This window comes from Erinaceus europaeus, chromosome 7 (genome assembly GCF_950295315.1).
Source record: "Erinaceus europaeus chromosome 7, mEriEur2.1, whole genome shotgun sequence".
Taxonomy (NCBI): domain Eukaryota; kingdom Metazoa; phylum Chordata; class Mammalia; order Eulipotyphla; family Erinaceidae; genus Erinaceus; species Erinaceus europaeus.
Window position 1 is genome coordinate 24998998 of NC_080168.1, and position 18976 is coordinate 25017973.

General features: G+C 38.5%; 1 protein-coding gene and 1 pseudogene across 5 annotated transcripts in view; both read right to left on the reverse strand.

Moving 5' to 3' along the window:
* The window catches only part of UNC80 (unc-80 homolog, NALCN channel complex subunit), a 257506-nt gene that overhangs the window by 237961 nt on the left and 569 nt on the right, over window positions 1-18976 (reverse strand). For all 5 annotated transcript variants that reach the window (XM_060193977.1, XM_060193975.1, XM_060193974.1 and 2 more), the window contains exons 2-7: window positions 18063-18111; window positions 14081-14237; window positions 12339-12640; window positions 8033-8156; window positions 6002-6075; window positions 1327-1466 (exon numbers count right to left, since the gene is read on the reverse strand). In XM_060193977.1, coding sequence (XP_060049960.1) covers window positions 1327-1466; window positions 6002-6075; window positions 8033-8156; window positions 12339-12640; window positions 14081-14237; window positions 18063-18111 — 846 coding nt within the window. The remainder of the gene's footprint in view (window positions 1-1326; window positions 1467-6001; window positions 6076-8032; window positions 8157-12338; window positions 12641-14080; window positions 14238-18062; window positions 18112-18976) is intronic.
* LOC132539562 (U2 spliceosomal RNA) lies at window positions 1596-1773 on the reverse strand (annotated as a pseudogene).

Consider the following 18976-nt stretch of genomic DNA (forward strand, 5'->3'; position numbering starts at 1 on the left):
GACTTTCCCAGTCTAATAAGCTTTAACCTTTTCTATAACGTTTCTGTCTGCTTACTTATTCTCACAGGTTCTCTGTATGTCTAACCACCACCACGGTCCAAAACGACATCATTTCAAACTACATCAATATAAATCTTTAAAATATCCAGAATTGAAAATACATAAGACAAAAAGTACATGAAGTGATCATCTGGTGCCGGGTGTAAGCCAGAGCTGAGCAGTGCTTTGATTAATAATAATAATAATAACAACAATAATAATAGGAACTACTGGTATAATGTTTCCTTACACATTAAAGCAAATCCTTTTATATTCCTATATTCCTGCATCATGATCTTTTGACAGCATTTGTGTTTCTGCATTTAAATATTAAAATAATATATAATTCAAACAGCTCATGAAGTTAAGCATATCCTACTTTCACCTAAGTTTGTTTAAATAAGAGCCATTCATAGTATTTTTTCTGAAATTATTAAACTAATTATATCTTTGAAGGAAATATGCTGAGACCTGACTCCCTAATCTCATGGGAAGAGTTTATCTCACTGAAAACAGAAAAGTAAACCCTTCATCCACATAGGAATACCCCCCCCCCCCCACACACACACACAAAGGAAATCTCCAACCAGAATGGAAACAAAACCAACCTCCAGGCCAAAAGGACTATCTATACCAGACATTTCCAACTAGAATTGGACCATGAAACTTGGGACAATATCAACATCCAAGTACCAGGAAGCTAAAAGCAAACAAGTCCTGAACAATATAAAAATGCCCCCAACCTACCCTGAGGGCAGCTCTCCATTCTAAGGGCCTTTAACCAGCCATGGAGAGTCCGTCACTCCTTAACTCTTCTTGCCTGGTTAAAAGCTTTTCTTTATCTGATCTCCTGGCTCTGCTTGACATATTTTATACTTTGTAACTCTAACACTTTACTGCCACACAAACCTAACAATCTTGACACAGAATATGAATACACGTAGCACACACTGAACACATTTTAAAGTACAGAGAATCTACAAGTAACTCAAAAGACATCTTTATGAACTGGGTTGGGTGTATTGTGCCAAAGCAAAGGATTTTGGGAAAGAAAAGTGGGGGAGGGAAGGTTTTGGGGTCCTGGTGCATGATGGTGGAAAAGGAACCAAGTAGGGGGTCAGAGTGTTTGATAGATGCTTCTTTCTCATAGTGTGGTAGGGGTCTTACTGATGTGCCAACAACTGTACTGTAAACCATTAACTATCCCCCACAGTAAAATGTTTTGTTTTTTTTTTAACTTTTGGTGACTAAGAATTAATTTTTGTCCCTAATGTTGTAGTCACATACCTAGACTGTGATGGTCCTCTGTCCGGGGAGGTTTGAGAAGACAAACTTCCATCAAAGGAGTTTCCTCTGTGGCAGCCTGAAATGGTGGCCTTGGGTGAGATGGAATCTGATTGGAGTGTTTCACAGACCACCTGGACTCCCTTTTCAAGGTAGAAATAGCAAATCAGTTTCTAGATTCTTCAGGTACATCCTCTAGAGTTAGCTATCCAGTCACATGATTTTTTTAAATTAGAAAAACAGCAGGATAGCTAAACACAATATTATAGAGCAAAGGATTTTCTCTTTTATTGAAGAAGTAACATCGGACGTCTAAAGAGCAATGTGTCTCTATAAAGATTAAGCTAAATGCTTTCATATACTTCATATACTTTTGTCCCTGGTTCTTTTCTTTTTCACCTCCATATCCAGTTTCTACACTTGATCTTAGCCAAAAGGCCTAGAAGCGATCTCCATATCCAGTTTCTATGGGTGACAAGCTGGAAAACCATAATTCATCAAAGATACACCAACTTGAGGCAAACTGAAAAGAGGTCTAAGATCTTTCTTATCAAGCTTACTACGAAATAATGAAATGGCGGCTGGAACTTGGAAGTGGAAGTGCGAAGTTCAAATTTTCCCCTCATTCTTCAGAGGAGAGATGTATTACATTCTCTGAGCTAGATACTATGACCTTTGCTCTGACTTTGTCAGTAAAAATTGAGCCATTCCTGTTTGAGTGAAGTTTATCTTAAGTACATTTGACTGGTAACTGTAATATTGTTGAGGCAATGTAAGTTTTTTTTCTTAGTATTAGAGAATTATTCACTAAAGGATAAAGACACTCAGGAATCATAGTATTTTAGCCACTATATTCCTGTTTTCATATGTGAAATAAAACGTGTTTGCTATAAGGCATAGAAACAAATACAGAGATTCCATGAAATAATTCTCTGAACTTGATCAGAGTCCCTTAGCATAAGCATTCTAACAGGAGTTTAAAATTAGATGAGCCTACAGTGAAGAAAAAAAAAAAGGTGAACCTATACCATGAACTCAAGAGCTTACTAGTAAGATCTGAGATAGATAAATAGAAATGTATTGACCGAGTAGTGTGTCTGATAGAAAGATATGATACAAGCTACAATCAGGAATCAGTTCTAGGATTTTTTTAATAATAGAAAAGGATGAAGTCAGTTTTAATATATCATATCTAGCCTCCATTCATCATTTAAATATGTATCAGAATAAAATTATTAGCAGTAATTTTTTTCATAATATGCTTTCCAAATCTGATGTGTATTTTATACTTACACTACATCTCAATTCAGAACAGACATATTGTTTTTTTTTTTTTGGTTTGTTTAGGTGAAAGGATTTTTTTAATTTATTGAGGGATTAATGGATTAGAGTCAACAGTAAATACAATAGTTTGTACATGCAGAACATTTCCCAGTTTCCCACATAGCAATACAACCCCCATTAAGTCCTCTTAAACAGGCATATTTCAAGTGCTTGCTAACCACTTGTAAGCCTCCAGTGGTTAACATAAGGGGCAGGTACGCAGGTTTATTAGACAAGAGTTCTTAGGGAGTTAATATATTAATTTGTTCTTAAAAAGGAAGTCAAAACTTAGGCAACTGTGAGTAAAGAGAACGTTCTGTTAGAATCAATACCCTGAGAGAATCAGAGACTAAAGAGTAAATAAAGCGTAATAAGATCACTTAAGAAGAACGACTGGGGGAGTCAGGCGGTAGCCAGCGGGTAAAGTGCACGTCGTGGCACAAAGCGCACATCGTGGCACAAAGCGCACGTCGTGGCACAAAGCGCACGTCGTGGCACAAAGCGCAAGGAGGGTCGTAATCCCGGTTCGAGCCCCTGGCTCCCCACCTCTAGGGGGGTCACTTCACAGGCGGTGAAACAGGTCTGCAGGTGTCTATCTTTCTCTTCCCCTCCTCTCTCCATTTCTCTCTGTCCTATCCAAGAACGCCAACATCAATAACAACAATAATAACTACAACAATAAAACAACAAGGGCAACAAAAGGGAATAAATAAATATAAAAAAAAAGAAAAAGAATGACTGGCTGGGGAGACAGCATAATGGTTACACAAGATTCTTGTATCTGAGAATCTGAGGCCCCAGGTTCAATTCCCAGCACCACCACAAGTCAAAGCTGAGCAGGCTGTCTTTGCTCCGTCAGTCTCTTTGTCTCACTCTTTTTCTCCTTTCTCTCTCAGTGTCTTTCCCATTCCAAAAAGAAATAAAATATTTTTTAAATGTTTATTTAATTTATTTGATAGGACAGAGCGAAATTGAGAGGGAAAGTGGAGATAGAGGGAGAAAGAGAGACACCTGTAGTACTGTTTCACTGCTTGTGAAGCTTCCCTTCTACAGGTAGGGACATTGGACTTGAACTCAAGTCTTTGAACATGGTAGTAAGGGTACTCAAGCAGGTGTACACAGCCCTAGATAAAAATAAATTATAAAAAGTGAAGGATGATGCCAGGTGGTGAAAAGCACAAATACAAAGGAAGAGAAGTTTGGTCTTGAGAGAGTGAACAGAGTCCATAGAGGCTCCTAGAGGGGAAGGACTCTGAGGAGAGGACAGCATCATGCATATAAGCTCTGTGGAATGATAAGTTAATAAATAAATGATGCATTAGGAAGATGATCCAGGCATCATTAAGTGGTATTTATGTGAAGCAGGAGAGACCAGAAGTAGAAGACTCAATTTAGTAGTTCAAAATGCAGTTTTGTTATGAGGGCCTGACTTTAGAGGGTTGTGTTAGCTATAGAAAATAAAGAGAACCTCTGAGGATATAATATTAAACACAGGATAGTGAGCCAGAAAGATTTAGTGACACCTGAAAAACAAAAACCCAAAAGACTTTTGTTCAATGTCTCTCCATGTTCTTCTGATGTCTGTGTCTTGATACCCGGGGAGTGAGAACCAAGGCTAGTCTGCTGCTCAGGGAGAGAAAAACCAGGATAGAATGATCTCCAAATAGTCTCTTTTCTTAAGAACTGACAGATAAAGTGCCCAGAGGCATGCGAAACTAAAGGTAGATAATTTACAATTTTCTCTCTCTTTCTCCCTCTCTCTCTCCCCCTTGCAAAATCAGCAAATAGAGGGAAGAGATAGTCCTTTCCATTGTCCTCTTCATTTATTCTCTCTCTGTCCTCTCCAGTTCGTCAATAAACATGTATCTTACCTGCAGTCAATCTATCTGTATCTGAATACTCTTATATATCATTAGATCATTGGCAGGAAAGACCTTTGGATTCTGGTAGATGGACTGAGGACAGGAGCATCCATTGCTATAGGATTAGCGTGTGTGTGCAGAGATGCTAATACTAGCTGCGCCTTCTTCCCCATACTTGACTTTAAAAGATGTTAAAACCATAAGGTGAGGAAAGACATTTTTGTAACAGATAAAATCCAACATATAAATTGATGTCTACCCTCAGCAAATTGCTCAGTAGATAGTAAGTATAATAGAACTCCAAAATATCCTGCTTTGAGAAAAAAAAATGATACACTGGCAGTAATGTATGAGTTGGAAAGTTGATTCAATTTTGACCAAAGGCAGGAAACTACATTTTGCACATGTCGAAGTGGAAGTGAATCTAGCAGCATTGCAAGCTAATGGCAGTCTACATTTCTATACATCTTTGAACTACTTAAGCTTCATGTCTTTCTTTCTCAAATTCATTTTGCATTGAGTTATGTTGTCTTGATTCTCATGAAACTTTAGAGTCTTGATGCTGAGGAATTATTCTGATGCAGTCTCCGCCCCATTTAAGCCTGCTCCATTCCATATTTCATATGGAATATTTCCTAACTGTGTCCATTTAGATATAAAGGGAAAGGAGGAGATGATGCTGAGGAATTATTCTGATGCAGTCTCTGCCCCCAGGTTTTACCATGCCCCGCGAAATCCTAGCAGTGCCCCCTTCAACCAATCCTGTCCCCACATGTCACCCCTGGTTGTTGCCCAATAAAAGCTCTCCCACTTCCCCCCCCCCCCGGGTTTTCTCTTGGCGCCCTCCCTCTCCCTCTCTCTCTCTCTCTCTCTCTCTCTCTTCCTCTTGCCCGGTGGTGAGGTAGTGGGGACGGCCATTGTCGGCTGACTCCACGCGGCCTGAGCCACCCCCCATCCAATAATAAAGATTTGTGTACCCCACTTGCTTCGGACCTCCTCTCTCTCTTCTCCGTGGCACAGCCCGATACCTGGCCCCAACCGACAGAGTCTTTTAGGGATAAACTGTAATTTATGCCTCCTTTCCCCCCTTGCTTTTTTCTAACCACTGAAGCAGTATCCTACTCATATCGGGATGACCCAATGAACATTCATTCAATAACTGACTGAGAGCAAGACGATGCTCTACTTCATGTGGTATAATTAATGCTCACTAGCACTGCTGCTGAACTTGAATCATGGAAATAAGTAACAGGAGCCATTGGGGGGGAAGCACTGGTTGTGCACTGTCTTATTTCAGAACCCCCCATACTTCTGGGGGGTGAATAAAATTATGCTCCAGACTTGACAGAAAACCAGAGACTGTTTTATATTCCAGGAGGGGAAACCTGTTTTGAAATTCAGTGGTAGCAATCTAGAGCTCATGTCTTTTCCTTCTTAATGACTATGTCCAAGGAGTGATTATATTCTTATTCTCTTGATTATAATACACTCACCTCTTGGTGTTGTGTGTCTTGATTGGGTGATTCACAGGTCTGACTTTGGCTGTTTACAGGAGAGCTTCTCTTAGCTGCAAAGATGGAGAGGGTCCCATCACAAACTGTACAAGATTTGTTCTGCATTTTGTTTCATATATTTAGTTTCAAATAAAGAACTAATATTAACAAATCAGTATGAACTTTAAAAAAGAGAGATTTAATAACAGTGTAACAGAAGTCATATAGTCAATTTTTTAAAACTATTTCTAAATCAACAGAGCTGTTTTTTTCAGTGTGACTCAATAAGTTAAGCTACTAAAAAGCTGACTAAAAATAATAGCTAACAGGGAGTGGGGCGGGAGTGGGGCGGGAGTGGGGCGGTATCACAGTAGGTTAAGTACATGTGGCACGAAGCACAAGTACCAGCATAAGGCTCCCCAACTGCAGGGGAGTCACATCACAGGCAGTGAAGCAGGACTACAGGTATCTATCTTTCTCTCCTTCTCTCTGTCTTCCCCTCCTCTCTCCATTTCTCTGTCCTATCTAACAATGACAACAACAATAATAACTACAACAACAATAAAAAACAAGGCAACAAAAAGGAAAATAAAAAAATGTAAAAAATAATAATAGCTAACTAAAATGAAAGTTCACTAGAAATAACTGTCAACATCTACATAATACCTAATGACCATTCAAGTTCTAGTTTGGTTATTTATTTATTCAACTCTAGCCTGCAAAGTCATATTTGAAATGTTTTACATGTAAACTTACTTAGTTCTTACAATAACCCATAATAATGTGTTATATTGTGAGATTTATTTTATAGAAGATATGAGGGCATAAGGAGTTGAATTTGCCTAAATCTCTTGACCCTTAAAGGAAGGTTCAAGTCCAAGCAATCCAGCTCCAGAATTAATGATGTCTTAAATTTGTTCAGGGCTGGGGCAGGGCGGTGGTGCACCAGGTTAAGGGCACATAGTACAAAGCTCAAGGACCTGCTCAAAGATCCTAGTTTGAGCTGATTACTTCCCCACCTTTAGGGGTGAGGGGTGTGTCACTTCATAAGCGGTGAAGCAGGTCTGCAGGTGTCTCTCTTTCTCTCCCCCTCTGTCTTCTCCTCCTCTCTCAATTTCTCTCTGTCCTATCTAATAAAACGAAAAAAGCAAGTTGTTCAGGGCAAAATGCCTCTATAATATTCATTGTGAAACAAATACTAAGTAGTATTTTTTGAGTTTTTTTTTTTAATCTGTATGCACGGGGGCTGGGTGGCGGCATACCTGGTTGAGAGCACATGTTGCAATGTTTAAGGACCCAGGTTTGAGCCCCCAATCCCCAACTGCAGGGGGAAAGCTTTGCAAGTGGTAAAGCAGGACTGCAGGTGTCTCTCTGTCTCTTTCCCTCTCTGTCTCTATCTTCCTCTTGACTTCTGGCTATCTCTTTCCACTAAATAAAGAAAGAAAATTTATAAATAAATCAATCTGTATGCATATCTTTATTTGAATTTTAATTATCCATATGGCAAGCTGTTGAGATAAAGCCCAGTGTAAAAACCCTTTTCTGAATTTTTCTTTTTTTGGTAGCAAAACAGATACTAATGTAAGTCTTTGTTAGTGTTAAATAGCCATACTAATAATGTTATAGTTTATTTTCCATATTACAGATGAAGAAACTGAGGCACAGGGCATTTAAATCACATAACATATGTGTGCCTGCTTTGTATTTTGGTGTAAGGTGACTAAATCTAGTCCCCAGGGCATCTACATAACTCCCTGGAGATAATGTCTATCCCATCTTCTCTTGGCTTCTTCCAAAAAACTTCCAAAAAAAAAAACTGTCTAAACTCTCTCTAAAACTATGTGAGAACAATAGGTGGTTATGGGGTAGGATGGGAAGTGGGGGAAAGAACTTTGGTGTTAGGTGTCATGTGGACTGCACCCCATATTTTGCATATGTGTAACCCATTATTAAATAAATAATTTTTTTCTGAAGAGAGGAAATCATGCCACCATCACCCTCACTCCTGTAAGGAGTGTTCAGACCACAAACCTGTAATGATGTTCCTGATGGGCTTCACCAGTGCTGTGAAGCCAGAGACTTCCGGCTGTCTGTGTTCCCACATGGGCTGCCATATCACAAGTCCACTGGCCAGTCGAAATGTGAGGTCAGATTCCTGGAGGATGAGGAGATGTATGACTAATAACCAGCTTCTAAAAACTGGTTGAAAAGGCCAATCAGTCAGAGCAAGATCTATCATCCACAGGGTAATTTTTTTTTAATGGGTTGGTCTTCTGTACCATTTATTATCAATCAAATGAGTGTTTCTAGAATAAACCGGGTCCTGAAATTATATCTAAAATGACACTGGACATCACAGTTGTCTGCTTTGGGAAAAATCAGTAATTTAGGCAAAGCAAACAACGCTATTATTGCTGCATGTCAGCGCTGATCAAGGTCTGTTTGCTACAAGAACTTTGGCAGATATCTTTACTTGTGGTTCTTTTTAGCTGCTTAACTGTCCTTCTTTCTCTCTACAAAGGCAATACTGTATCCTCAGATACTGACTATTTTGAATGTTTATTTGTTAGTCCATAGCTTTCTCTTGCTATTTCATGGAATCAGGAGCACATAGTTTTACCCTCACTGAATATTATTTTATAATGCTGCGTTCTCCATCTTGCATATCTCTCGACAGTGACATATCACACATTCTCCCTTCTCCGTAGATCATGGCATCATCACAATGCTTACTAAAGTAATAGGAATTAGGTGCTTAACTTGGAGAAAGGGCCCAGTGGTAGCACATCTGGTTGAGTATACATCACAGTACAGAAGGACCTGGGTTCAAGCTTCCAGTGCCTACCTGAGCAGGGAAGCTTTATAAGCTTTATAAGCCTCTCTCTCTCTCTCTCTCTCTCTCTCTCTCTCTCTCACTCACTCACTCTCCTCCCTCTCCTCTCAATTTCTTTCTGTCTCTACACAAAATAAATAGATATATATTTTTGAACCGTTTGCTTGTGAATAAAGAAATACTGCTTCTCCACTCAGCCATGTGTCCCTGGTCGTCTGTCTCCCACCGCGAAGCTAGCCCAGCATACTGGCGCCCTGAACTTTGACTGACAGAAAATAAATACATAAATGTAAAAAAATTAAATTAAAAAAAAGACTTTCATGCCTGAAGCTCTGAGGTTCTAGGTTAAATCTACAGTTCCACTATAAGCCCAAGCTGAGTAGGGCTCTGTTATAAAAATAATAAATAAATAAAAAAGAAAAGAAACAAGTTGGTGATTTGAGCTGACTTTAGAAGCTACACTTGGTTCATCTACAATGTAACTTTTCTTCTGGGGAGCACTGTTTTAGTGTCATTACATCGTTATGGGAAGATGAGATGTTTGAAATGCATCTTAGAAAAAGATGTCACACAAATAGATAGCATCCTGAGAAAACATTTTTAAAACTCATTTTTTTTTTCATAACAAGGCAGAGATGGAAGCAGTGGATGCAGGTGCATATTAATGAACACAGAGGAGACCCAGGGATTCACTTAGGGCAGCAATTTGCAACCCTGGTTTGCATACTATTACCACCTGGGAGCTTTTAAAATGTGGGCACCCCAGACCTCACTTCAAATTAGAAGTTCCCCTCTGGTGACTCATGCATTGTCATGATTGATCTAGAAGGGTAAGTTGCTAGAAAGAAATTGCAGAGAAAACCTAGAGGAGGTGGGAAGTGATTTTAAAAATTGTAAATCAAGGTTGTTCAAAAGAGGCTTCAATTGGAAGGACTGGTGAAATCCCTGAATTAATCCAAACATTGGTACAGAAAAGACTCTTCTGTAAGCAATAACTGAAGTTCTGGCAATACAATAGTGTCCATGATGGAAAAGTCCTAGGACCCCAGGTAGAAGTTTGGAAAACAAATAAGCCTTTGGTCAAATTCATTTAACATTCACCCTACAAATATTTACAGACCACCTATTCTGTACCTGGTACTATTCCAGCTTCTTGGCTCCACCCAGAAAGAAAGCTGACAAAAAGGTTCTGCTCTCATAGTGCAAAGAAGTCAAGAAGGTAAATAAATGGGCATGTTAGACTAGAAGATGCTCAGGGAAGACATTGTTTTGATGGTGACTTTTTTTAACAAGTATTTATTAACTGATTATAAGAGAGGAGAGAAAAAGAGTGAACAGCAGGGTACTGTTTGGTTCTGGCACAATAGGGTGCCAGGAACTGATCTAAGTCAAACAGTTCACAATGTGGTATTCCCAGACAAAATGGAGGACTATGACTAATGGACTGTGCAGATAAGGATTTGGGTATAACCACAGATATTTCCTAGTTCTTAAGTTTACCTAGGGGGTTCGTTCCATTTTATACATAGACATACACACACATAGATAAACATACACACACATCTTTATCAGAACTAGGAGTCGTTTCAAAAGGGAAATTCTGAAATGCAGATAGACCATCTATTTGAAAACACTAGTTGGCAATTTGCTTTAGAGGCTGGGAGAAGAATCTAGTTTATTTATTTGCTTGTTTGATCATTTATTATTTTTTACTGAGGTAACGCTTTAAGAGTACAGTTGCCTGTTGCCACACCATGCCCACCATCAGGAGTCAAGTTTAGAAAAGCAGTTACTTGATGCCAGCCTATGAGACACATATAGTAAATGACAAATGATAGAGGACATTCAAAGAGTGAGAACCAGTGAGAGAAACAAAGGGCTCTGGATGTAACTTTGGGAAACCATAGTGGTAAAGGAACAGGCAAAAAAAAAAAAAAAAAAAAAAAAGTTGAGCTCTCAATAGAAACAGCAAAACCAACCAGGGATACAAGAGAAACTGGCAGAGCGTGGTTTCAACAAAGGAATAGTCGATTTCTAGAAGGCATGACAACAGTTTCAGTGCATCTAAGGTTTTACAATATGAGGACTGCAAAACAAAGAATAGGTCCCTTCAGTCTGAAGTTATTTGTGACCTTATGTGAGGTAGACTTCCAGCACTGACGTGGAGAAGTTAATTCTTTAGAAGATAAGTGAAATTCAGTTGGAATGCCATCTCAGTTATGTGTAAGCTTATTATTACCTCTCTGGACCTGAAATTCCTCTTTAGTAAAATGAAAGCAGAGACACCCGCCTTCCTATGTGTAATTATTAGAAATGATGTGAAACTTCTACATCATAGAGGAAAACAGAGGCAAGTATCAGATGTGCAGTAGAAATGGGAGGTGAAGAAAAGGAAACACAGGGTCATGTCCTGACGGGATTTCAGCCTCCCATACCCCCTGCAGTGCGGTGTCCTAAATGAACCTCAATCTTTAATGTGTACGCACTGAATGAAAGTCAAGGAAAGACTGAGAAATGGAGCCAGATACTGGAGCTGCACACTGTCTGTAGAAACATGCATCTAGATGACTGTGTGTGTGTGGTTTCCCCTCAGGTGCATGGAGCTCTCTGGGCAGTACTGAAAAGGCAGAATTTGGTCTTTGACTGGAGTTGGAGTTTTGAAAAGCAAACGCAAAGGAAAGGTATCTCTATCCAGAAAAGCACACCAGAAATCACCAGAAGGAGTGGATCATGGGAGTATAATAAGAATGAGAAAGAAAAGCATAGTCATAGAGGGCCTTATAATCAACCAGTAGGCAAAACAAGATCTAGGGCAGTGGTTCCAAAGCAAGGATGACCCTCACCCTGTCCCCATCTCCAGGGAGACATTTGGCAATGCCTGGAGTCCTTTATGGTGATTACAAGTCAAGGAAAATGTGCTAATGGCATCTAATGTGTAAAGGATATAAACAGTCTAAAATAAATAGGACAGTGCTCCACAACAAAGAATTATATAATCATCTAATCCATGTTCCTATATGAATGTGGAAAGTACAATGTGACCCCAGAGGCCCACAGTACCAAGCTTGAAATCCCTCATCTAGAAACCATACATTCTCTAATTACATTACAAAGAGTAAATACCTTGCTCAGACAGAAATAGATTTCATTTATACATATCTTCTTTAGGATTCTACTGGGATTATTATAAATAGGTATTGACAATTGACTAGCTAAAGGATGAATTTTACCAGGTCATTCTTGATCATATATGCCATGTTTAATCTGTAGGATACTACCTTGGAGGCATATGGAGAACCACTGGAGATGTTCAAATACATTATATATGGAGGCTAGTATAATTAGGACAAAGTTTGGTAGCTAATCTAGAAATAAGATTTTTCATATCTCAGCTTGCTATAAGGCCATGAAAACACATGCACAAGCAAAAAAGGAATATTATTTGAAGTAAATCTACTCTCATTTTTGCCCCATTTTAGCCCTAATATTAACTTTCTAACTTACCTTAATCCTGTGGACAAGAGGAGCAAACAGAAACACAAAGAGCTCCACAGTAGCCATGGAATTCTGGAAGATCTTTCTTCTGTTGTTCTCCTCTTCATCATTGGCGCTGCCTTGGCAAGGCTGCCCTGGAGAGCCTTGATTTTCAATCTGGTGGATAAAAGCACTGCTACTGCCACCCCAGCTAGAGCCTCGATCTGTGCCCCCAAATCTTTCACTGTTGCAATCTTGGGGGGCTTCCAGAAGCATCCAATGCAGAGTGTGAAGGAGTTTTGTCTCAGCAACACCCAACTTATCCTGGTGGCCTGTATAGGAAAATCACAAAGCTAGGTTAAGACAAACTCTGTGACCAGTAAAATGTACATCAACTACAGGCTGGGAGTATGGATCGACCTGTCAACACCCATGTTCAGTGGGGAAGCAGTTACAGAAGCCAGACCTTCCACTTTCTGCACATTATGGGGTTATAGAATAGGAAAGCTATCAGGGGAGGGGATGGGATATGGAGTTCTGGTGGTGGGAATTGTGTGGAGTTGTACCCCTCTTATCCTAAGGTGTTGTCAGTGTTTCCTTTTTATAAATAATAATAATAATAATAATAATAATAAAGAAAATGCTTGCAACTAAAAAATGTACATCAACTTTGGTTTGATTTTCTAGAAAACACTTGTATTTCTCTAAATGTCTTACAAACACTGTTATAAGGGTTCATTTTTGGTTGGGGCTTTTAAATTGACTGGTCTCTGCACAGTGCCATGTTGTCATAGGAGGGAGGAAAGCTGCATGCATCATACCTGTTCTATATGATACCGATCAAAAAATAGCATCAAAATAGTTAAAAGCATAGTCTCTGAGGATATTCCGGTCATTAACCAAGGAATCTCCCTCCTTAAAGAGTAAACACTTGAGCAGAGACCAAACTGAGGGGTAGGGTATCTGAATAGAAAAGAGCACGTACACTTAAGAGCAGGAAAGCTATGACAGTTTGCCAAATAAGAAAAGAAAAACCATCAGTGAAATAACCTAAAAAAGGAAAACGCATATGTACAACACACACACAGTATTCCAAGATAGAAAAGGGTGCTTTAGGAGTTAGAAAGGCAAAAAATAAAATAAAATAAAAAAATGACAACCCTGGCTAGAATTCATCATGAAAGAACTCTTTTTTTTGCCTCCAGGGTTATTGCTGGGGTTCTTTGCCTGCATTATGAATCCACTGCTCCTGGAGGCCTTCCCCCCCATTTTGTTGCCCTTGTTTTTGTCATTATCATTATTGTTGTCATTGATGTTGTTGTTGGATAGGACAGAGAGAAATCGAGGGTGGGGGGAGGACAGAGAGAGGGAAAGAAAGATAGACACCTGCAGACCTGCTTCACCGCTTGTGAAGCGAGTCTCCTGCAGGTGGGGAGGCGGGGCCTTGAACCGGGATGCCGTATGCTGTTCCTTGTGCTTTGAGCCACGTGTGCTTAGCCTGCTGCACTACCTGCACTACTGCTTGACCCCCTATGAATGAACTCTTTAGCTTCCATGTAATATTTTAATTTTTCAAAAGAGAATATATCAACATTTCAATTATTAAAGTAGAATGGAGAGTATAGGAGGACCATCACTAAGGGAAGGTAGTTATGAGAGTTAATGAAGACAATGCCTTCACAGTGCCAGGGAAATAATAATTATCTAATGAATGTTGCTCTATAGATGTCAAACACAAAGGACAGTGAGATACTATATGCAGAAGCACCAACCTAGCTTATTCCTATTTGAAAGCAGAGTTGCAGTGCAGTGGAGGACATGAGGTAAAGCGGCCTGTACCAGTTCCCATCTGGAAATGCTCTGGATGGCTTCAGAGAGGGCTGGAGAGAGGCCATGCAGCTTGTTTTCTACCAGCACTCGTTCAAAAGACTGTGGATGCAAAGAAACATAAGAGCAAGTGAAATAAGAGACTAGATTTTAATTTGTGAAGGAAATTCAAGGTACTTAAAAGGCAAGTTAATGGACCAAATTCTCTCTAGAGTGCTCTCATATTGCTTTTTCATTGGATAGGTTGACATTCAGTGGATCAGTGATAGTTTTCTATTATTTCCCATTATCAATTTTTCAGATTTTTGATATAAAGTATATGGCTTAAATTATTAAATGATTTTCATTTCCACCAAAATAAATTCATCTCAAAAGTATAACACACTTAACTCATGAAATTTTTGGATATTTAATAAAATGCAGGTAAATTATTCAAAGGGACTATCACAGATGCAGATGAAAGTGAAATATATTTTGTAAAAACTGTCTTGAGAAACAGAATTCACATCAATATCCAACAGGTGTCAAATAAAATATAACCCTTTCAACTACTTCAACTTGGGGATCTCTGAGTTTTGTCCTTTCTTTCTTTCTTTCCTTTTCTTCTTCTTTTTTTTTTTTAACCAGAACACTGTTCAGTTCTGGTTTATGGTGGTGTGGAGGACTGAACCTGAGACTTTGGAGCCTCAGGCATGAGAGTCTCTGCGTTATGCTATCTACCCTCCACCTGAGTTTTGTCATTTTTACATCAATGATCTGGTACAAAGTATTCCTTGATTAATGCCTATACTCATAAAGATAGCTTTGTTTATTAAAGAAAGAAAGAAAGAAAGAAAGAAAGAAAGAAAGAAAGAAAGAAAGGAGGGAAAGAAATACTTTTTAAAAAAATTTACTCATTTTTCTATCCTGGCCAGGAATGCTTTTTTCAGAAACTAAAGCAAACTGGAAAAAGTTTAACCTGTTCAGATCTCTCTCTCTCTCTCTCTCTCTCTCTCTCCCTCTCTCTCTCTCTCGAAGTTGGAAGGACATCAATGTATTGGGGAAAGCATAGCTATTAAACATTGGAAGCAATTTAACATTTGATTTGTAGGAATATTGATAAAAATCTGACTGCTACTTGATGTGATGCCCCATATGGTAAGTAGTTTGTACTTGTACTACACGGTAATGATAATATAATCCCAACAATACAGGAATTATTAGGACACCTGGGGGAGAGGAGGAAGGCCTGGCTTAAATACAGAGATTCTCTCAAGGACCAGCATTCCAGTCCCTGCTCCTCACCTGTGAGGAAGGGGGGGACATGAACACTTCACAAGTGGTGAAGCAGGTCTGTAGGTGTCTATATTTCTCGCTCCCTCTCCTACCAATTTTTCTCTGTCTTACCAAATAAAATGGGAAAGAGAAAGAGAGACACAGAGAGAGAGAGAGAGAAAGGAAGAAAGGAAAGAAGGAAGGAAGGAAGGAAGGAAGGAAGGAAGAAAGAAAGAAAGAAAGAAAGAAAGAAAGAAAGAAAGAAAGAAAGAAAAAATGGCTGCTAGTAGCTGTTAGTAGCAGTAAACTCAGTGCTGGCACCGAGCCCTAGCAATAAACCCAGTGGCACTAATTTTTTTTAAATTTTTATTTACTTTATTTATTTATTCCCTTTTGTTGCCCTTGTTGTTTTTTTTATTGTTGTAGTTATTATTGTTGTTGTCGTTGTTGGATAGGACAGAGAGAAATGGAGAGAGGAGGGGAAGACAGAGAGGAGGAGAGAAAGATAGACACCTGCAGACCTGCTTCACCGCCTGTGAAGCGACTCCCCTGCAGGTGGGGAGCTGGGGTTTGAACCGGGATCCTTATGCCAGTCCTTGTGCTTTGCACCACCTGCGCTTAACCCGCTGCGCTACAGCCCGACTCCCCACTAATTTTTTTTAAAGGAAGATATTAAATTCATCATCATTGCAAAGTGCATGATGAAATTTTAGTAAAGAGTGTAATCAAAGATGCAGTCTTTTATTTATTTTATTTTATTTTAAGAAATTCATAAAGACAGAGGCAAACTTTAAATCCTTCTACAGTTAGATATTTAATTATTCATTACATAAAGGGTAAGTAAGTTAGACATTAAAAGATTGTAGAGTTCATGCCATCCTGATGAATATATCTTAGAGAACGAGTTATATATTTTACAATCTTAGAGAGTCCTGGGAACTTAATGCCAATTTCTTAAGTGTTTTTAATAGAAATTTCCATAAATGCTCAAACCCTAAAAATTGTTTTCTATTTTACATCCCTATTTATCTATAAGTGGATGAGTGATTTTCTTTTTTTTTTTTAATACCATGACTTTATTAAAAATGGCAGATATGAGGACTAGGTGGTGGTGCACCTGGTTAAGTGCTCACAGTACAAAGGATCCAGGTTCAAGCCCCTAATCCCCACCTGCAGAGGGAAAGCTTCACGAGTGGTGAAGCAGGGCTACAGGTATCTCTCTATCTCTTTCCTTTCCTATCTTCTCCTCCTCTCTCAATTTCTCTTTGACTTTATCCAATAATAAATAAAATAAAATATTTTTTTTAAATATTGTATAGAAATGCCAGATATATCTTTGCTATAGAGTAAAGAAAAGTCAGCATTATTTTCAGCTAGTATAACTGTACACAGAGATTTTTCAGTGTCAAGTTAATTTAACCTGAATTAAGGACAACAGCAAACTCTATCAAAAAGTCCTTAACAAAAAGCTGCATTAGTAAGAATATCTTAACAATTTTGAAGGACATCAAACTGAAGTCATACTTAAGCATATACACACATATATGTGTATGTGTGTCTCTGTATTTAGCTCTCTAACTGACTTTCAATATGGTCTGTGACTCTAATACATTTCAAAACTCCTTATAAGATCACCTATGTAGCCATTTGTAGACATTCATGTCACTATCTAAGTGAAGAGACTTCTGTTTTTGGATCTCTTGACCTTCTCTTCTACTACCTTACCCTTCCTAATTTTGGTGAAGTTCCTTTAGACTTGTTTACCTCTGCTATTCCTTCAGCCATTCCTCATTCCCTTTCCTCAGGTCTTTGATCAATGTCACATTAGCAGATAAGTCTTGTTATAACATATGCAGTCAGGAAGACCAGCAAGTGAACAGCAAATTTTAGTGGAAAGTCCATTTCAGTTTTGTTTCATGAATTCATGTTGCTTGTCCTCAATGTGTAAAATGTGAACTTGTCGGGATAAGAGATTTCCTTAGGATCTACAGACAATTACACCCCATTAACATAAGTATAAAAAGGAGTGTTTTCATAATAATTTATATTATCCAATTTCAGACTTGCAAAAACAATCAAGACATGAAAGTTCAGAATTGCATATCACTTTAAGAGGTTCATAACTGCCCATCTTACAAACTTGTTTTTGTTGATGAAAAGATCTTATTTAACTCACTTGTATGGCAAGACCTACCACCTGAGTCTCTGTTATCTCTTCACCTTCTCTTCTACTATCTTCCTAATTTTGGTGAAGTTCCTTTAGATTTGTTTCCCTCTGCTATTCCTTCAGTCATTCTCCATTCTCTTTCCTCAAGTCTTTGATCAATGTCACATTAGATAATTCTTGTCACATCTACCACTTGTAAAATGAAACTCAAACTTTAGTTTCCAAATTGTCTTCCTTGCTTGATTGTCTACATAGCATGGTTATCATCTGGCTTTTTATGTATTTTACCTATTTATATATTATCTACCCCACTCCCACTACATTGAAAATTATATGTTATATTATCATTATTGCTTTATCCTATCAACCAAAATTATGTATATCATATATGCTCAATAATATTTCTCTGAGTTAGTATATACCATAAATGCAATTTAATGTCTTCCTTTGGACTAAAATCACTACACATAATATGAAATGATAATTAAATAGTGAATAGCACATACCACACAGGAGGCTTCATATTGCTTCCCCAGTTTAGGCCTCAAAAATGCACTGAAAGATTAAAAAAAATTCAGTCACAAAGAAAAATAAAATTACTGCTAGAGTGCCCTTATGTCATGTTTTTTGTCTTTAATGAACAAGACATGATACTTTAAAACTCAAATTTCATAACCCCTTATAGACTGTTAATGAGCAGGTGTTGAACAGCTGATGACATTTACTTCTACATATGTAATTACAAATATGAGAGAGATGTGGATTTCTACATCTGGATGTATCTACTCTCATTCTGAAGACTTTTTGGAATCAGATTCTAAATTGTCAGTGGTCAGAAGTGGTGCATTTCTTATGAGCAGTCATATTAAAACGAATGAAAAAAAAATAAAAAGAACGTAGATTGAGGTCACGATTTCCAGATTCTAACTTTTATGTGATAAATTCATAATAATAATAATGGTGATAATGTTTGCTGTTCGTTGGAACTGGTTTTAGATTTATTTAGGGAGAAAAAAAAATCCTTCATCAAAAATCTTTCTCCTGAGTGTTGTAGCCAAGAAGATTACACAGACTGAATCTGAGCAAAAATGGTTAACAAGTGGGCACAGCAGATATTTGCCAACCCGGAGCTGGAAAAAAACAACAGGTCACCGGGCTGAAATTACAGCAGGAGATGGAGGGGGAATTGGACGCAGGAGCACAATCACTCATAATTATCTTCCCTAGTTCCCTGCCCCCTCTTGCTAGGTTCTCTGCCCTCCTACCCTTTAGATAATGTATATATTTATTCGACAACTGCCAATCTGCTTGTCGTCAAACTTCACTGAAATATTTTTTTAATGTGTGTTTTTAAGCATGTGCAAAGGGTTTGCTTTCCAGCCCCAGAGAGGGAGCTGCAGGCTGTGGCGCGGCCTCACAG